At 36.0% G+C, this 19,956-nt stretch overlaps 1 protein-coding gene across 3 annotated transcripts in view; it reads left to right on the top strand.

Annotated features, from left to right (window-relative positions):
* Positions 1–19,956, top strand: part of LOC120624561 (disintegrin and metalloproteinase domain-containing protein 11) — a 305,939-nt gene that overhangs the window by 276,904 nt on the left and 9,079 nt on the right. Inside the window, exons 17-20 of one of the 3 annotated variants that reach the window (XM_039891195.1) lie at positions 11,541–11,694; positions 15,644–15,782; positions 18,160–18,309; positions 19,666–19,677. In XM_039891195.1, the coding sequence (XP_039747129.1) occupies positions 11,541–11,694; positions 15,644–15,782; positions 18,160–18,309; positions 19,666–19,677 (455 nt within the window). The remainder of the gene's footprint in view (positions 1–11,540; positions 11,695–15,643; positions 15,783–18,159; positions 18,310–19,665; positions 19,678–19,956) is intronic. The other 2 variants (XM_039891194.1, XM_039891193.1) reach the window with 2 other exon arrangements.

Below are 19,956 nucleotides of genomic sequence, written 5' to 3'. Positions count from 1 at the left end.
ACAAAAAGTAAATTCGGTATTCAAATAGTACATCACCCGGTGAATCACTTTGAGATTTCTTATAAAACTCTAAGCGACTATGAAGTATTTATCTGGATACTTGCATACATACCATTTAATTGATACGCCGTTGTAAAATAAATAGAAGAGTCACGTGGTTTCATATCGACAAAGTTATTTTGAACGGTGCCCCAACTTGCCCCAGGGGTCGATTAAATGATATTAAATTAAAACTCGCTCGGACGCGCTAGGACGTGTAACTGCGAGCGTAGTCACTCCACCTGCAGTTTTAATGGACGATTTGCATGGAAGCTAAATCAATTGGGTTACGTTTAAAGTTTTAGTTTTAAAAGCATCTATTATAAACTAGGGATGGTTATTTGTGATTGTGTAGCTACGGATAAAATAGCCTTCCCTATTAATTTATTTACACATTGTGCTTTATTTGTAAACCAAATTTGCTTATCGTTCACAAATGAACTTTAACTATGGGCCTCATTCTTATGAGGCGCAAGGTCACGCAAAGACTGTGACCGATAGGAAAGCTAGGCAAACGAAGTTTTCTGCTCAACAAAATTCGTTTCAGAAAGTGGTGCATTTGCTTTGATCGTAGTTTGATAGTTAGCTGGTCCCTATGAATGGACGAACGAGTTCAGATGTACAGAGAGTGGAGTTCACGCGATGCATTGTCCTAACATTCGCCTGTCGAGTAGGTAATTGTTTGGAAACTGTTTTGTTTGGCTGGCTTAAATTTTACATGTTAGAATTTTAGTAAATAGAAATAAATTTTGCGGTTGGATACCAAACAATTAGCAAGTTGCTCTGAGCTATTATTGGGTTTAGAACACGATATAATTCCCAATGGTGCTAAACAGGAACATTCATATCATTACAAAAATGATCGTTCTTCCTTCAACAAGCAACCAAACTTCTCATTTAATGCGGGTTACATCGCGGGGAATAGCTAGTATATAATGAAGACGAAATCGCGTTTGCCAGTGTGTAAACCTATACTAAAGATACTATATACATGGAGTAGCACGATCGCTTGATTATGAACTGGCACAATATAACTTATAATAATTGGAAACTTCTAACTACAACAAATTGGAGAGAACTGTACCGATCGTGGTTTACTCGCCAATTAACAAACTGCGCTTTGAAATAATATCATTATCTGTGGCTTTTGAGAATCATAACGAGACGTGTTTGGTGTTTGGATGCGGAAAGTTGAGAATGTATTGTTAGATGTGCTATTATGAGTAGGTATACCGAGTTAACCCGCCGCCGCCCGTGTTTGTTTCGTTCGTTTTTAACTTGTGACGCAAAGATTACGGGGTGCTATAAGTTTGTTGGGTGTGTGTGTATGTGTGCGTGTGTTTTTGTGTTGTGTGTTTGCGTTTGTTTGTAATATTTACGAAATATTTAGATTTTTTTTTAAATTTGGAAACGAATTTACAACCAACTATAATTTTTTATAAATATAACCAAAAATAAACTATTTAAAACTAAATCAAATCTAAAAAGTCCTCGAAACTACCGCAGCGAGGCACAGTCCCTACGATGCTGGCAGCATTGCCCCTTTGGATGGCCAAACTAATTCGTTGGCCAAGGTAACTGCCCGCTCTAGGATCACCGGAAAATAATATATAAAATAATATATAATTTGGAAATATTTTCGTTGATGAAAAACCACAACCTTTCGCTTCGTGGCGTGAAGTTGTATGTCCCTATTAATCTCAAAAGTTTGTATCTCACCAATTCAGTTTTACACTTTATTCGTCTTACAAATTGTATTTCGTATGAGTATATTAAAAGTGGTGATAGCCTAGTGATCAGAGCTTCGACCGCCCTTCGGGGGGGCATAGTCCGAGACCAGGCGCGTACTTCCAAAATATCGGAGTTTTGTGTCTCAGTGGCATGTGAAGTCCGCCAATCTGCACATGACCAGAGTGGTGGACTACAGCTTAATCCGATCATTACAACCATTATGAGAGGATACTCGTGCCCTATAATGGGCCAGTAATAAGCTGATACTGATGATCAGCCTTTTAAGATATCAACGGTGAGACATGGAAGCTGTCGTATTCTGAAACCGGGAATGCACAGAAATTCTCGATTATTTACTTTACGCAATACTCTATCATAAAGTGAAGTTGGTACTAAGTTGGATGTAATTGTTCTTATAGCAGCTGTAGAAACTCCGTCGGCAGATTCACACAATGGCTGGCATGATTTAGCGCGCGCCTAGCGAGATTATCTAACTACTGCAATTTGTGTCAGTTTGAAGCTATTTGCGGATACGATGCATGTGTTACCAGGGTATTTTAGTTGCTTACAACTTTGAGTCTAGTCAAGCTTGAATTTTCACGGGAGAGTATTGTTTTAGCAGACTTTATAATTTGAAAGTGCTTGCTTGCTTGAAAATACAGGAAATAATAACGAATAAGTTAAATGAAACTCGCAAGAATTATATTTATTATATTTATTACTATCAGCAGGGCAAGCACGGGCAGGTGACAAAAATGATATCCCCGATTATACCAGGGTCCCCCACTGACAAACGATATAATAAACGTTTCCACATGCTAAAGCACAGAATAATGGAATAAGAGAAGTTTACCCCCGTTTATTATTACACATATATTATTTTGATATTATTTCCACAGTGCTCTGAGAGGTGGTAAAGCTGTGGGAGAAGATGATTTTTTATCCTTTCCCCGGGGAGATAATTGTCTCCTGCCCATGCTAGCCCTGCAGAATTATACTTTTTATATTATTGTTAACTGCTTATAAATTCGATTTAAAATAAAGTGACATTTCATCACACATTTCATATGGTTGCTCATTTACTTTTAATTAATTATATTTTAATCAGTGAGATATATTTAAATTCAAAATCGATACATTTTCAATTGGTTTTCAAGGTCTACATTTTTTTTAACATTCAGTCAAAATATTTTTTGCGGGTTAGTCATAAAAAGCAACAAAAGATCAATAGAATATTGGTTGAGTTTCTCAAGTGGACAAATAATCAAGTGAAATTGATTTTATTCTAATTCGGTTAAATAGCCGCGCGCTCCGCACTCCGCGCACGGGATAACTTGTAGTGATATAAAAAACAAAGTTGAAGGTTCGAGCCAGGAATCGAGCTTAGTCCCTCGGAAATGAAGGCCGAAGCCGAAAAGCTGGAAAAATGTAAAAGTTCGAGTTAATTATTTCACGTATTATTTCGCTGCACATCTCAGAATTAACTGAGTATTACTAAATTACTTGTTTGGTTGCGTCAAAACAGTAACTTAATATTAAGTCGCTCTATATTATATTCAGCTTATATAGAGATTATTTACATACTAGCATGTGTGAAGAGTTATGTCCTTTATCTCCGACATATTTATCAGATCCTTATTAAAATAAGACAATAACACTTGTTGATAGTATACACTTTTAAATAAAAAAGGGATTACTAAAATCGGAGATACGAAGTAAAATTGTTAATAATTGTCATCCCATTTCCTGGAGAAAACTTATTGTTTATCGGGATAAAAAGTATCTTATATATTGACCCGGAATATCAGCTCTAAATACCAAATTTTATTTAAATTGTAATTTGACGGCCGTCTGGCGCAGTGGGCAGCGACCCTGCTTTCTGGGTCCAAGGCCGTGGGTTCGATTCCCACAACTGGAAAATGTTTGTGTGATGAGCATAAGTGTTTTTCAGTGTCTGGGTGTTTATATGTATTTTCTAAGTATTTATGTATATATAATTAAAAAAATATTCATCAGTCATCTTTAGTACCCATAACACAAGCTACGCTTACTTTGAGGCTAGGTGGCGATGTGTGTATTGTCGTAGTATATTTATTTATTTATTAATACATTTAAAAAAAAAATCCGTTCAGTAGTTTTCACGTGATGCCCGGACAGGCAGACAGACAGACAGTCAGACAGTGGAACGTATAATTGAACTGTCTTGTGTGGAGCTGGAGCGTTTTATAATAGTGTGTGTGTACCAGGTGATTTCAACCAATTCGAGGATGTAATGGAAGATGTCCTTAAGCGATTGTGTATGTCTACTAAAAATGTAATAGTATGCGGGGATTTCAATGTTGATATCTTATTACATAATACTACTACGACTAGGTTGTTAAACTTGTTTAAATGCTTTAATTTGAATAATGCTTTCGATGAACCTACTAGAATCACAGCAACTTCAGCATCTTGTTTAGATAATTTTTTTTTTAACTGTGATATCTTAGGTAAATCGATATTAAACAATTTAAGGTCAGATCATTGTGGTCAACAAATTACTGTTGTTGGTACAAATAGAAATAAACATATTGTTAAGTACATGCCGATAACTCAGAGTAAACTGACGCGATTTGAAGGTGAAATATCAGCCAAAATTCCTGCTCTCTTTTTTGAAAACTGTCATCCCGACAATCTTTATCGTACGCTTTTCAATGAAATAGAAAGTGCATTTAATAAAGTATTTAATATTAAATACATAGATTCTAATAAAAAAATGAGGTTTAGTGATTGGGCGACTATAGGCATTTACAAAAGCAGGGATAAGTTGTATGAGTTATATGATGAAAAACAATACAATCAGACTCCAACTTTCCTTGAATATGTAAAAAGTTACTCCAAAACATTTAAAAATGTTTGTAGACAAGCTAAGTCGCTATACATTAAAGATCGGATAGTAAAATCTGAAAACAAAATACAAACAACCTGGAAAATTGTTAATAATGAATCTGGGAAAACTAAATCTCGCGACGGAAATTTTGAATTAATTATTAATAATAATATGGTAACTACTGATACAGAAGTTGCAAGTACTTTTGAAAACTTTTTTCAGAATGTTCCTATTTTGTTAACAGATTCACTAAATTCCTCACCTACTGCAGCTCAGAATTTATTAAGAGGCAATATTAATGAGTGCAAAGTTTTATTTCATTTCAAACATATAGATGCATCGGATATCAGTAAAAACTTCAAGTTGTTAAAATTAAAGAAAACAGGTGATATATGGGGAATGTCGGTAAAGGTAATATCTCAAATTATTGACGTCATTGCTCCACTTTTAGCCATAATTTTCAATGAATGTTTTGATTTAGGTACTTTCCCGAACCTAATGAAACATAGTAAACTCATTCCTCTATTTAAATCTGGTAATAAAAATGATATAAACAATTACAGACCTATCTCAATCTTACCAGCTCTTAGTAAGTTATTTGAAAAAATTATATTAAATCAACTTTTATATCATTTTAATGTAAATAACTTACTACACCCTGAGCAGTATGGCTTTACTAAAGGTCGTAGCACAACGGACGCAGGCGCTAAACTTATAAAACATGTTAATGATGCCTGGGAATGTTCACAGAACGCCATTGTGTTGATCATAAAACCTTGCTTCTTAAGCTAAGCCACTATGGTATCCAAAACGTTGCACTAAATTGGTTGCCTCTTATCTCAGCAATAGAACCCAAAGAGTTTGCATAAATGATGCAAAGTCTCAGGGTTCAAATACCTCAATGGATGTCCCACAAGGCTCGATTTTGGGCCCTTTTCTATTTTTAGTGTATATTAATGATCTACCGTACCATGTCAGTGGAACATGCGACATTGTATTGTTTGCAGATGATACATCTCTAATTTTTAAGACTGATAGTAGTAAAGATAACTCTGACGAAGTAAACCGTGTTATGTCGCATGTGTCGCACTGGTTTACAGTTAACAACTTACTTTTAAATGCAAAAAAAACAAAGTGTGTCAAATTTATCTTACCAAATGTAAAGAAAATTGATAAAAATATAATGATAAATGGTGAATCACTAAAAATAGAGACTTCCACAGTTTTTCTGGGCGTGACCTTGGATAATAAGCTACAGTGGGGTGCCCATATAGATTCACTAGCGGGTAAACTAAGCTCGGCTGCCTACGCAGTCAGAAAAAGTAGACAGATTACTGACGTTGAAATAGCTAGGCTAGTTTATTTTGCGTACTTTCATAGTGTTATGTCCTATGGAATCTTGTTATGGGGTAAAGCAGCTGATATCGAAACTATATTTATATTGCAGAAAAGAGCTGTACGGTCAATATATAAACTTAAATCACGCGAATACCTCCGTGAGAAGTTTAAAGAAATAGACATACTTACTGTAGCTTCACAATATATTTATAACAATATAGTATTTGTAAGACAACATAATAGTCTTTATAAACAAAAAGTGGACATAAACAGTCGACTTACAAGAAATGGTCATAAATTAGTGTCATCTGCATATCGTCTGCGTAAGGTACAGGGATCATTTGTGGGATTGAGTATACGCTTTTATAATATGATTCCTAAGGTGATTTTGGACCTGCCAATGCACAAGTTTAAAGAATTTGTTAAAACACATTTATTACAGCGAGGTTACTATACAATTGATGAATTTTTTAATGACAAGGTTGCTTGGAAGCATCCGGCTCCGCTTTCAGCTCTCACAAGATAGAAAAATGAATGTTAAAATGCAAAATGTAAATTGTTGATGTTGGAAAAGAGCAACTGCTGAGTTTCTTGCCGGCTTCTTCTCGGTAGAATCTGCCTTCCGAACCGGTGGTAGAATCACTACAAACAGACAGACTTGACGTTTCAAAAGTGCTTATATTAGGCCTACGTGAAATAAATGAATTTTGAATTTTGAATTTTGAATTTATTTGAATTTTTTGACAGACAAAAATTTAAAAAAAATCTGTTTTGTACTCAGTATCGATTATAAAGCAGAAATAGCATATACAGAAAACTTCTAGTTACAGTTTTATTATAAGTAAAGTTGTACACCACAGAAACTGACCTACAGTTTCTGTGGTGTACAACATATATACATACATACATACAATGATAATGTTTTGCAATGATCCTATTCATATCAATTTGTGAGTCAGTTCGTTTGAAATCGGCTGTTATATTCAAATAGTCAGGCGCGATATATTGAATCATCCGGTCACATTATTCTCCCCTTCGCAGATTTTGATTGCATGATTGTGTATTATGTAGATTAAACTTGCAGTCGAATCTGGAAACTCAAAATTAAACTCCCGAAGTTAGTGCCAAGTTGTAGTTCCAAACTGGTGCAAATTGTAGTAGTTGTTATGATCTAAATCTAATCTAAATTCAACGGGTGCTGTTCTCTTTTCTATTGTGTGTCGGATTGTGTGATAATGGTTACCGCAAAGGTTCGGAGTAAATTAAATAAGGTAGAAGTACTTTACAATCTTGTTCTTCTCGCTCCTTCCTTCAAAAAAACGATAGACTATCGGCCCAAAGGGGATAATAATAATAATAATAATAATCATTAATTTGCAAAAAACATGTCAAATTATTGATGTTACAAAAGGTTATACAGAACAATGTTTAGCCCATTTAAAGGCATGCAAATCTTAACTTAAAAAAAAAATTAAAAACATTCAGAATTTGACTAATTACAATTAATTTCATTAAAGCTATACAATTAAATTTAATATTTAATTAGTTATGTTTTAGTTTATTTTCTTTATAAAAGTTGTTGTTAAGATGTTTTCTAACCACGTGTACGAACAGATGTTGTGAGAAGGGCTGGCTTGTTATTTGCGCAAAGGATCAGCCTGGCTGTTAAGCGTTCAGCATAGCTTATATAATATTCGAAATCTATTCACCTCAACTTTGGCCTACATTTGTGTCTACGCCAATCAGAATATAAAGTCTTCTACATTTTAAGTAAAGTCAATATTAGGCCATGCGTTGATTTTGACCAACCCACTTGTTGATAAGTTGTAAAAACGGGAATGATTGATATACTGTTACTCAGTGATAGGAAAGCTTCTGTAAAAAAGCTTACTTCTGCCGTCAAACAGCACTGTTGAAATACCTGAGTTCCAGTCTGAACGGTTCCAGTTTGCCGGTGTAACTATAGGCATATTAGGCTTAAAACCTAAACCTCAGGTCGGTTGGACACAGAGTGGCATATTGCAAGACGTGTTACATGCATTCAAGTATTTCTCTGTTTATAGGCGATGGTTTTCCACTTCCTATTCCTGCGCGGTCCTTGAATTATTATTATTTAATAAAAATACCACCACTCGATGGGTGTATTTCGCACAGTACCAATAAAATTAGTTGCGGGTACTAAACCGAGCAAAAATTCAAATATTTACTTGCCCTACACGAATGCTGCCATTTAATTGTACGATGGAATGTCAGACATTTTCACGCATCGAATAATGTTGTTCGTGTAATGAAAATGTTGGCGATTTCTGCTCGGGGGTGTTTTAATTCAATGGTCTAATTGCTTTGATGTATCGCCGGAAAACAATTCAATCTGAAACATTGGGTGTATAAAGCGGGAATAGCTTTTTTTAGATTTTGCTTTTGTTGTGTTGGAAATAAACTCCAACAGCAATAAAAACACTTTTATAAACTTTTAGCTGCTTTGTCTACCTCACTTATGGCGCAGAAACGTGGACGCTTACAAATGGTCTGATCCACAAATTTAGAGTCACTCAACAAGCTATGGAAAGTGCTATGTTGGGAGTTTCCCTGAAGGATAGAATTAGAAACGAGGGGGTCCGTAGGAGAACCAAAGTCCCTGATATATTCCAAACTATCAGCAAGTTGAAATGGCAATGGGCGGACCTTGCTTGTCGTATTTGCGATGACCGTTGGATCAAGACAGTTCTAGAGTGGAGATCGCGATTAAGCAAACGTAGTGTGGGACGCCTTCCAGCACGATGGCGAAATAATGAGATTAACGGTATTCGGGTGGATGTGTAAGGCTGAGGAACAAGTGTGGTGACGCTATTTGGAATAGGCCTATGATTAGCAGTGGCCGTCGGCATTCTGAAATGACGAATTTTGAACTTTGTCCGAATTTGGTTTTCCAGGTACTAAAATAGAGAAGACTTTATCAGATATTCATTTACTACCCTTCATTCATTTCCAAAGATATGGGGCCCTTAGTCATCAAACTCTCGTTTAAGCCTGTTAGACGGAAAGTTGTTTTTAACATAAAGGAAGGATTGGGAAATATTTAATGGCTCAGTCTCTTGGAGCAAATCAAAATTTCATACTGAGTTTGACGTTCGACGTTTGAAAGATTAAAAGCTATTTAAATTGTATTTGGCTCTTAAAATGATTTATGATTTGCTTATTTATTTTACAGCAAAAAAAATGGTTTCTAACACTACCACTGTGTTCTATATTTGAATCGTTGTCTTAAATTAAATCTAGTATTTTGGCTTAGCTCAACAAGTCGCGAACGAGCTTCTTAGCTTGCAACAGCTACTCTTGTATAGTTGCAACTATATACATATGGGCACATAGACAGATGTTTTTCATCTTTTCTTTTAATGAAAGTTACGATACCAAGTTACGGAAATAATAATACCATACCAGTAAACGAAGCCTCAGGTAGAGTAGGTAGACAGACGACATCAAACGAAACGTAGTGAAACGTGGGAAACCGTGATATTTAAAAGTTATTTATTTATCCATAAGAAATCAACAGCTTTACAAAAAAATCCAAAAATAACAAAATATAAGCGTTTAAGTAAACCAGCCAATTACAGATTTTCTTACAATAATAACAAAATAAAAAAGATACATTCTGAGATCAGTGAAGTTACAAAAAAACGCTTGTGAGTGTGTGTTTGTTAGGGTGTGTGTGTGTTCATGTGTTTTGATCAAAAATTTTATCTTTGATATTTTACAGGTTTAGAGTATCGAGAAAGGTCAATATATGGAAAAGTTTATTATATATGCATTTTTGTTATTATTGTAGACAGCCTATTGTGACCCACCAACCGTTGACCGTCCAGGTCAACAGTTGATAAGATGATCGCGATAACTGCATTCGTGGTTAAACTCTAAGGCTAAGAGGAGTCCAAACTAACGCATCACAAAATATACCCACTTTAATTCGCATACATCATCATCATATCAACCCATTAACCACCCACTACAGAGCACGGGTCTCCGGGTCTTCCCACAATGAGAAGTGGTTGAGGCCGTAGTCCACCACGCTGCCCCAGTGCGGATTGGTGGACTCCTCAAACCGGTGAGAACATTATGTACAACTCTCAGGAAGTCAGGTTTACTCAAGATGTTTTCCTTCACCGTTGGAGCAAGTGTTATGTCAATTACTTAAAATGCGCATAACTTAAAAAAGTTAGAGGTATGGCTGGTATTCGATCTCGGCCTCCCGAAAGTGAAGTCGAGCTCCTACATACTGGGTTCATATCATCTTCAGTTACTTTATCTCCCCGCGAACCGCCCATCCGATAAAAATTTAACGTTACACTTCCAAGAGAACGTCCTTTACCCCTTCACTTTCCAGTTTCCTTCAACCTCGTTCACAGTGCTACAACAACAAGAATATGTGAGTTTCGCGAGATTTAAATAAGTTTTTAACAAGTTAAATTGTTTGGTCTCCGCCCAGAGACGGGGTAAAACGGATTACCCGCTGGTACAGGTGTCAACAAGTTTGCAAGAGTTTTAATAGCATTTGTGTTAGCATCTTTAGCTATGGGTATATACAAAGTACCGTACCTTCTTACGTTCATTACGGATGCCTGTCTTCCTGATTTTACTGTAAACTACAACTTTGTAAGCACATTATTACCGTGCCTTTCGAGTAAGAAGATCCCTTTGACATTATAATATTGTTAAACTCTTGAAGGTAAAATACAACTCATTCACCGATCAGTTGTGCTTCGAGAATGAACGGAAGACTGTACTGTTGAATGTATGGGCTTTTTTCTTTGCTTTCTTATCACAACGTAGTACGTCACAAGTGATAAATAATAAATTTTTCATCACACACACAAGATTAATTCAATTCTTAGAAGCGGAAACAATGTAGGAAGTATAAGCGTTTGCCTCTCAGCTTCGTCTTTGTGAATATTGAATCAAGCTTCCAGTGTGAAAAGTATTATTACTTTTTATTATTATTGGCAAAAATAATACTAAAAAGTGGGTGAGTAAAGGGTGGTGGTCAGAAATCGCTGGCTGAACAGCGTAATTTTTCCTTCAGTATGAATATTTCAATTGCCTTAGCCGATTATCCCTATCCCTATCCCTATCCCTACTAATATTATAAATGTGAATGTAAGTTTGTTAGTTACGCTTTCACGCGAAAATTACTGATCCGATCTTAATGAAACTATTTATACATAATCTTGGAGGTATTAGAAATAATATAGTATACTTTTCATTGAAAAAAAATTTAAATCAAGTAAGAAAAAAAAAAGTTTGTGAAAAAATCTCAAAATCTCATATATGACTATAGGTGTAGACTATGTAGCAGTACGCAGCCTCCCAAAATTACGCGGGCGAAGCCGCAGGGCACATCTAGTCTTTTTTAAATTATTAACATTAATATTGTATAACAATAAAATAAACACGGACCGCATGCATTTAAAAATAATTGTCTACTCAGCACGTCGGTCATACAAGTTCTTTTTAACTTGCTCTTATACTTTTCGCGGTTACATGACCAGTGCGTTACAAATTCCAGGTTTGCTCCAACCTGAACAAATGCGTCTGCAACCGTGGCTGGACGGGCCCCGATTGCTCTCAACCGGACGCGCTCCCCCCTTCGCCTACCCCCTACGTCGCAGAAAACGTGACCAGAGCTGCCTACAACATGACCAAGAAGGAAACCGCGTATGGTGAGTCAAACCCAGTAATAGACGTATGTATAAATTTCGTATTATCTTTTTCTGTGTTACGATTATTTTGATGTAATGACATGCCCAGGATGTTCGGCCAGGCTAATATAAAGCAGGTAGATGATATTAAACGACGACGCAGCGGTGAGCGCTGTGAATTTAAGTAGGAGGTCGCGGGTTCGATTCCCTGCAGAGGAAATTTGAGAATTTATAATTTCTGAATTTTATCTGGTCTGGTCTGGTGGGAGGCTTTGGCCGTGGCTAGTTACCACCCTACCGATAAAGACGTGCCGCTAAGCGATTTAGTGTTCCGGTGTGTAACGCGTAGAAACCTATTAGGGGTATGACTACCATACTCCCTAACAGGTAAGCCCGCTACCATATTAGACTGCATCATCAAAGGTGAGATTGCAGTCAAGGGCTAACTTGTAGTGGAATAAAAAAAACGGAATAGTCCCAATCTTATACTAATTATTTCCAAAGAACTTTAGGGAAGGCATTGCTTTTACTCCTGTATGATTTGTCACAGAATTCTTAAATTTGGATAAACGTGAATCTGTCAAATTTGTGTGAAGTTGTAAAAGTATGACGCCGTTTTGACTATTTACGCCTGTCGGAAGCCGGCGTGCGTTACTTAATCTGCAGTTCCACAGTGCAATTTTTTCTCCAAATTTATAATAATGATTTCTTTTTTGCAATAACGTTGTCTTCCCTAAAATCTTTTGTAACTTGTATTGGAGCAGAACTTTTTCCACTTGATGTTATCTACTTGCTTAATCGCCCGGATCGAATAACCTGTGCACGCTGGATGTAGTGTATAGGGTAAGATCGTTTCGGTTCTGTTCTAAGATTTTTGTTAAATAAAAGTCCGAAGCAAAGAAAGAATTTATAACTTTAAAATGTAGGTTAATTTTACGTTACAGTGTTCCGATATTCGAAAGTGGCTACTATTGTCATACCAAGCAAGGGCATAATATTTAATTTGAGTATCGAAACAAATGTAACTTTATATTAAAATTGCTCTAATCCACCTTGTTTTAAAGCTCTAGTTACTGCCCACCTACAGCGGAACTCCTGTTGGAATATTGCTGTGTTGTCAATTAAGTAGCAATACAATTTACGACTTTGATACGACGCACATTAGGTGCTTTTTACTGTGACGCTATAATAATTCCAAGCTTGAAAAGGACGGTTCGATTGCAAGCATGCAACTCCATAGTTTGGCAGAATTATGCACACTGCTCTATCACATAGAGCAAAAAAATTGTATTAAGTAAAAAATTACTTTTTTGTACACTATAGATAATTGACTAAAATAAATACTAGCAGAGCTGCGAATGCAACATGTTTACAAATTCTGACCCGAATTTGTTAGCGTTGCTCGAAATCCATACATAAAGCTATAATGAGAAGTCACTTTGTATGTTTGAACCCACTAATCTCGGGATATAACAGTTCGGATCACATATAGGCACATATGTTACTAGTTCGCCGGCGATGTAAATCTCTTTACAGCGCGATTAACACATCTATAAAAATGTTAAAGGAGGATTAAGCGATTCATTGCGACTCGTTTGCCATTATTAAATTTAGATATCATGTAGCTTAATTACATTGTCATACCCCATACACTACTTCTACTAAGTCTGTTAGAATCTTCTATTTTAATAAACATCTAAATTCTTAAAGTATATGTGGTAGGTACCATTGTCCATAGTACACTTAGGTTAGGCATACCTAAGCAAAGTTGTGTAACATTCATCTCTGTACCACAAACAGCAACATCATTACATACAATAACTATACCATGTTTTATATGAGGGCAACCTTTTTTGAGATTGCGGATCAATTACACTTTTACTGAAACTGCTTCGTACACGTAAAAAAATCCTGAGTAAATAATGTACAACTTTAACGCAATAAACAATGCGTTGAAGCTCTATCCAATGTGTGATAAAAAAAAATATACTACGACAATACACACATCAATATCTAGCACCAAAGTAAGCGTAGCTTGTGTTATGGGTACTAAAATAGCTGATACTAATAAACATCCAGACACTGAAAAACATTCATGTTCATCCCAAAAACATGTTCCAGTTGTGGGAATCGAACACACGGCCTTGACTCAGAAAGCAGGGTCGATGCACACTGCACCAACCGGCTGTCAAAAAAATTGTCTTGGGTCCATTAATATCTATACTATTAATTACTTCGATACAAAGTTGATATGTCTGTTATTTAAAGGACAATTCGCATTCATAAGCTGGTCTAGTCTCTAATAGTAGCTTTTCGGCTGATAGTTCAGATATTTCTATTTATTACGATACAATAGCATTCTCTTGTTGAAAATTCAAACACGGTAGTCCCCAATAAACGTTTAACATTTGTGTTTGAATGCAACAATGCAAAATTCTACTTGACTAAGATGAAGTTCGATTAACTTGTATATTTTACGTTTTCGTAAATATATGAAGGAACATCCGTACAAACGATAATGAATGTTACTTCCGATGTACATTAATTGATACATTTATAGTATAGCTATTTTTTTATAAGAATATTTACTGGAAGCCATATAAGAGAAGGAATTAAATCATAATAATAACTCACTAGTAGATATTAACAATGTTAAATACTTAATAGATATCCACGTAAATGCTGATATTGATTCTAATTTGTGATCGATTCTGTATGATATGAAAGATTTGGTATAAAATAAATATATTTTGAATTCAACAACTCTTGATTCCGCTGATAATAAAATGGCGAGATTGTTTATTAATAAATACGAATATAGGACAGAGAAAACGGTATCTCATATTCCTGCAAAAAATAAAGCCTAAGCTTTTAAGAATATCTGGTTCAAATTATATGAAGAAATGGTCTATATCCTGGGAAATGTATTATTTGAAAACTGAGAAGAAACAAGCCTCGAACACGAGTTTATTGCTCCTGCTTCAAATCTAGATTTAAATGTATATTTTGATTTTGAGTTACTTAGGGGACTTATTTCGGTGTACTATTCGTTAATATATATGTTAAAACTAAGAAAAGATTTAAATTAGGTTCATTTTTACTTACTATGGTGTTACAGTGACTATAAAACATTAATTTTACAAACATGTTGTGACATATTGATAACTATTGTTTACTATAAATGATGATAGAATCAGATTTCTATGATTCTAAAATGTTATAATAATATAATTTATGTCTTCTGTCTTTCTTTTATAGCTGTCTGTTAATCGGTGTATTTGGTTTCCTTATATTTATCTTGCTTTCTTTTCACAGTTCCTTTAACTGGTGTATACTAATGTGTTGCTGATATCATTTCAGGTGCCTTCCTACCTTGTTATTCTCTCCTTACTATTTTTCCGTTGCTATTACTGTATATTTTATAATTGGCCAAACAATCCGAGCACTGCTCTTCAAATAAGTTTCAAGCCGCGTTTTGCAATTAAAGAAACTTCAGAAACCGCTTTTGCTATTTGAGTTTATGTGAGTCAGTTCTGACTTCCAACATTCCTTCTTGCGTCCACTGTTCTTGACGATTATACTCGAAGGGCATTGCTCGGAGTGGCTCGGTTCACACGGCGCGGGCGGCGCCGGCGCACTAACGCGCGGGACCCCTCTCTTGCAGGTGAACACGAGGGGAATAAGATGAGCACCATCACCATGGTGATATTATTACTCGCGGTCGTGCTGTCAGTGTTCGTGGGTTTCGCCTGGATAGCGTTCTGCTTCAGGTAACCTACGGTAGCTCAGTGCTATCGCACTGTGCCTGCGCTCGTGCCTGCAGTGTCTTGTCATGTCTTGTTGACGTCAGGGGTCCCGCCGGCGCCGCTCGCTAGCCGCCGTCCCGCCGCGCGCCGCGTGTCGCGGCGCGCGCCCGGACGACGACGAGCGTGTTGGCCCGCGTGTGACTTACCCTTCTCTTTGGGTGCAGAGAACTACCACGGCTCGAACACGGTATTCCTCGTGGCGGTGCTCATGTCTGTAGTAGGGGGGGTATTCATAGTATTTGCCCTGAGCGCTCTCTGCTACAGGTCAGTCGTAGTACACAAAAACTTCTCCCTGTGCCTAAGGTTAGTGAGCAGAAAACAGACCAAAGGTAGTCTTTAAGAAGAAATTTAAATCGTCACCTTCGTATACTTATATGTTTATTTAGACGTTAGCGTTGGTGTTTCCGTTTTTAAAGTCGACGATTGGTTTTCGTTTTTTGATTATTTGGAGATTTTTTATGTCGTTTACGTTGTCGTCGTAGAGCTAGCTGGCGGGTGGCGCTACTGCATTTGATCTGTGGTTCTGTGGCTCCGCTCGACCGGCGGCCGGCCCGCGGCGCGCGGTGGCCGCGTCGCCGACCGGCCGCCCGCTGCATGCCGACGAGGCTTTCCACGTTGTACTCGAGCAACACCTCGATTCAAACCCTTAAAATTCTGGGCTCTTGGATGTATTGCATTGGCTTATGTGAAATGTGACTCGTTTTCGTTTCCTTTCTTGGTCGGAGACCGAGTCGCCGGGCGCCCCGGACAGCCGCCCGACGGCGCGATCGCGTCTATATCTTCATTCCACCAGCTCACGAAGCATCTATTCGATACGTTCATAGATCATATTTTTGCTACTAAACACTTATTTTGAAATAATTACGTAGTTGTTTTTGTTTTTCGATAATCGAGATATGACCGATTTTGTTCATCTTAAACGAAGATATAGCACGCTCGACTCTGACATCACGCTCATCTCCACTACCACTAATTCAATATCTGACTTTTGCACGAACCGCGAATGTGCGATGCACGGATTCTTCTTTCAAGCAGCTGTCTATCTAGTTAGAAAGCCTAATGTTATATTTAAGTACAATTTATATCTTTCCAATAAAAATCTACATAAGTATTTTGTTTTTCCAAAAATTCAATGATATCTTTTTATGTTGTCAACATTTTGCTTTTGCTACTACCATATTTTATTAGAGAGACATAATTTTTTTTACTGGAAAGATTTCTTATCACTTAAGCTAAGATCAATTTTTTTATTATGTTTCCATAAACATCAATTCCCATGAGGAATGAAACGAAAAATTGAAGTTTTGTCTAATATTAAATTTTGTTGAAAAAAGTATTTTTAACTGATTCATGATATCCAAAAGCGCCAGTCTTTAATTTCTTATTGGATTGTTTTGAGCATCTTAAAGTAAATAATAATGGTAAAGTAACTTTTAATCATTCCCTTTATCACACTACCATTGGAAAAGTAGTTTAATATGTGGGCTGAATGGAAACTGACAGAGGAACATAATAATTATGGTATTTTAAGAAAAAAATGGAAGATGTCCAATAAATATTCACATACGTTGAATTGCCATATGTCCTAAAGAGCTTCGGATGTATTGGGTTCTGCGTAAAAGAATATATTCTTATTTCAAATATTAAATGTTTTAATAAGTAAGTATCGAAATCTACCTGTCGCGTTCTCAGTTCAGCTGTCCTTGAATGATAAATAACTTAGACGTATGATGAGTAATTGTTCTTTTTGATGACGGATCAAATTAATTGATTATTTTATTGTTCCCGTGGAATTACATCAAGACCGAAAATTATATGTTTATAATTTATCAAACATTTCGATAGAGTTTATTAATTGACAGCAAAAATCTTCATACTGAGGGTAGAAAGACACTCTAATCGAGTCCATTGTCAATTTTGTTAATTCCAACAGTTGTACTGTGGGTCATCCTCATCGCATACGAAATGATATTTGTTTAACTCTGGAAGTAGGACGCTATGATGAACTGATAATAATTTTCGTAAGGTTCGAGAACCATCGAATATTATTTAAATCGAAAAAAGGAAACTTATACTTTATGGGCGTACCCAGGGGGGGCAGAGAGGGCAGCTGTCGCTCCTAGAAATCTCGCAGAAAATGAATTAAATCTCTTATAAAATGTATAGCGGCCAAAATACAGACAGACAGACGAAAATGACAAAAATTACAATTTTGGCTGTAATATCGATTATATTCAAGGTACAGAATTCCACCCGTTACTACACACTACAGATACCTACTTTCATGTAGATCTTACAGTAGTGTGTATGAAAAAAACATACCCTAGATAATATACATAGACCTATACAAATCTCACTTGCTGGGTACGCCCAGTGGATACGTAAGGATCACTTAAACCGGAAACATATTCAGAACATTTAAGAGCTCGGACTCAGTCTGATCTTTGTCCTGATGATTGTATCAAAGAACAGATACACGTAGATATACATCACAATACTCTTAGTCAGTTTCCAATCACGCAACCCAATTCTGAAATCCGGAAACGAAAACACGATTCCTAAATTCACAACAACAAATAACCTTGAGGTGTTCTCGATTCCGTTACGATTTTGATTTTTTCGATTTTATAAACGTAATCGATTGATCTGAGTGTGCGTTTCCACGCCACGCCTACACCAGGAAAAAGAGTACGCTGCCAAAATATGACCCGCCTTACGTCAAGAAACCCATTGCGAAGAGTTTCGCAGCCGGCTCCACTACGTCCAACAACTCTCAAGAGGATATTTCAATTGAGGGCGGAAAATTGCACTCCTTCAATAACACATTCAGGTGCGTACAATCAATATTTATCAAAGCAAAACATTTAGTAAAAGATATTAGAATTTACAATTATTAAAAAAATTGTTTGCTTACATCTTGAACATAATAAATTTCTTAAAAGATATACGAGTAAAACTTGGAACAAAATAAATAGTTTATTCTGAATAAAATCTTAATCTGATTCACGAACATTTTTCGAAAACCTAGTTCAAAAAATTTTAAACCTAGGTTAAGTTCTTGTAAAAATGTATTTTTTGAATGAAGTATTTTATTTATTTCGCGTACGAATCTTTTAGTGATTAACTAATTGGAGTCATTGCGATTATTGTTATTGACTGAACCGTCATACGTATAAGTTTTATAATTTCGGTAATTTAAAACTCTAGTTTAGGCTACAAAAGAGCTTATTTTTGACCCTGTATGAGTTTGAAGTTGGTTGGTTCTTAATAGCTTATAACTCAGAACTATTACGCACGTAATTAAATTTTAACTCATATTAAAACTTACATATTCTACTACACAATTTATAAGATTATAAGAAATTCTACACCTTTCTATCACTTACTTTTCTCTGTGTTATTATATTTATCTTTTATACTTACTTAATTCTAAGTCCCAATTAAGTTAATATTAAGTTAAACGTGCTCTAGATATTATGTTAAATAGAACTCTTTAAATTAAATTAGGCAAATTACAAGTTATTTTATTTTAAAGTAAAATCATTCCAATACATAATCATACCACTTCTGTTTGTACCATATCATCACGTGTACCACCAAATTATACACCTAAAATAATTGATACGTTAATGAAGATCTTTAATAAAATTCAAATTTTCAAATTCAAATTCAAATTCATTTATTTCAAGTAGGCCTACTTTATAAGCACTTTTAAAACGTCAAGTATGTTTGTAGTGACTCTACTACCGGTTCGGAAAGCAGATTCTACCAAGAAGAGCCGGCAAGAAACTCAGTAGTTGCTCTTTTCCAACATCAACATTTACAATCATTTTGCTATCTTGCGGGAGATGAGAGCGAGGCTGGGTGCTTCCAACCAACCTTTTCATTGAGGAATTCATCAAATGTATAGTAACCTCGCTGTACTAGATGCGTTTTTACACATTTTTTGGTAGGTCAAGAATTTCCTTAGGAATCATGTTGTAAAAGCGTATACTCAACCCCACAAAGGAGTTCTGCACCTTTCGCCAATCTTTGATTAGGTATATATATATAAAAATTATGGCAGCTTACAAAAAGTGTTGCTAAGGACAATATCTTCGGTATAATCTAGAGCACGTATTATCCCTATTTATTTTCCCTAAAATTAAAATAATTTTTCCTCTTCTATCGGAACTGGTGTAAACAGAAATCTACTCAGGTATGTCTAAGCTTGACGACTCACCGCTCTTAAAGTTTTCGCTGACACGATTTCCGCTTTAATCACTTTGAGCTTTGGTACGAGTACTTATGCTTCGAAGCAGTTTTCGACCACTGCGTGTTATAGTGTGACAGGGCACAATCACACAGTATGCGTTTAAGGACACGCTTTTTTACACCTAATTCATTTATTTTAGACATAATTTGACAAATGCGGTTGGAACATGCACAAATAGACAAACTAACTAAGCACAACTAGCTAATGTATTAATAGATTGTT

Source organism: Pararge aegeria, chromosome 6 (assembly GCF_905163445.1).
Source record: "Pararge aegeria chromosome 6, ilParAegt1.1, whole genome shotgun sequence".
In the NCBI taxonomy this organism is placed as follows: domain Eukaryota; kingdom Metazoa; phylum Arthropoda; class Insecta; order Lepidoptera; family Nymphalidae; genus Pararge; species Pararge aegeria.
This window is presented reverse-complemented; position numbering and strand designations above follow the sequence as displayed.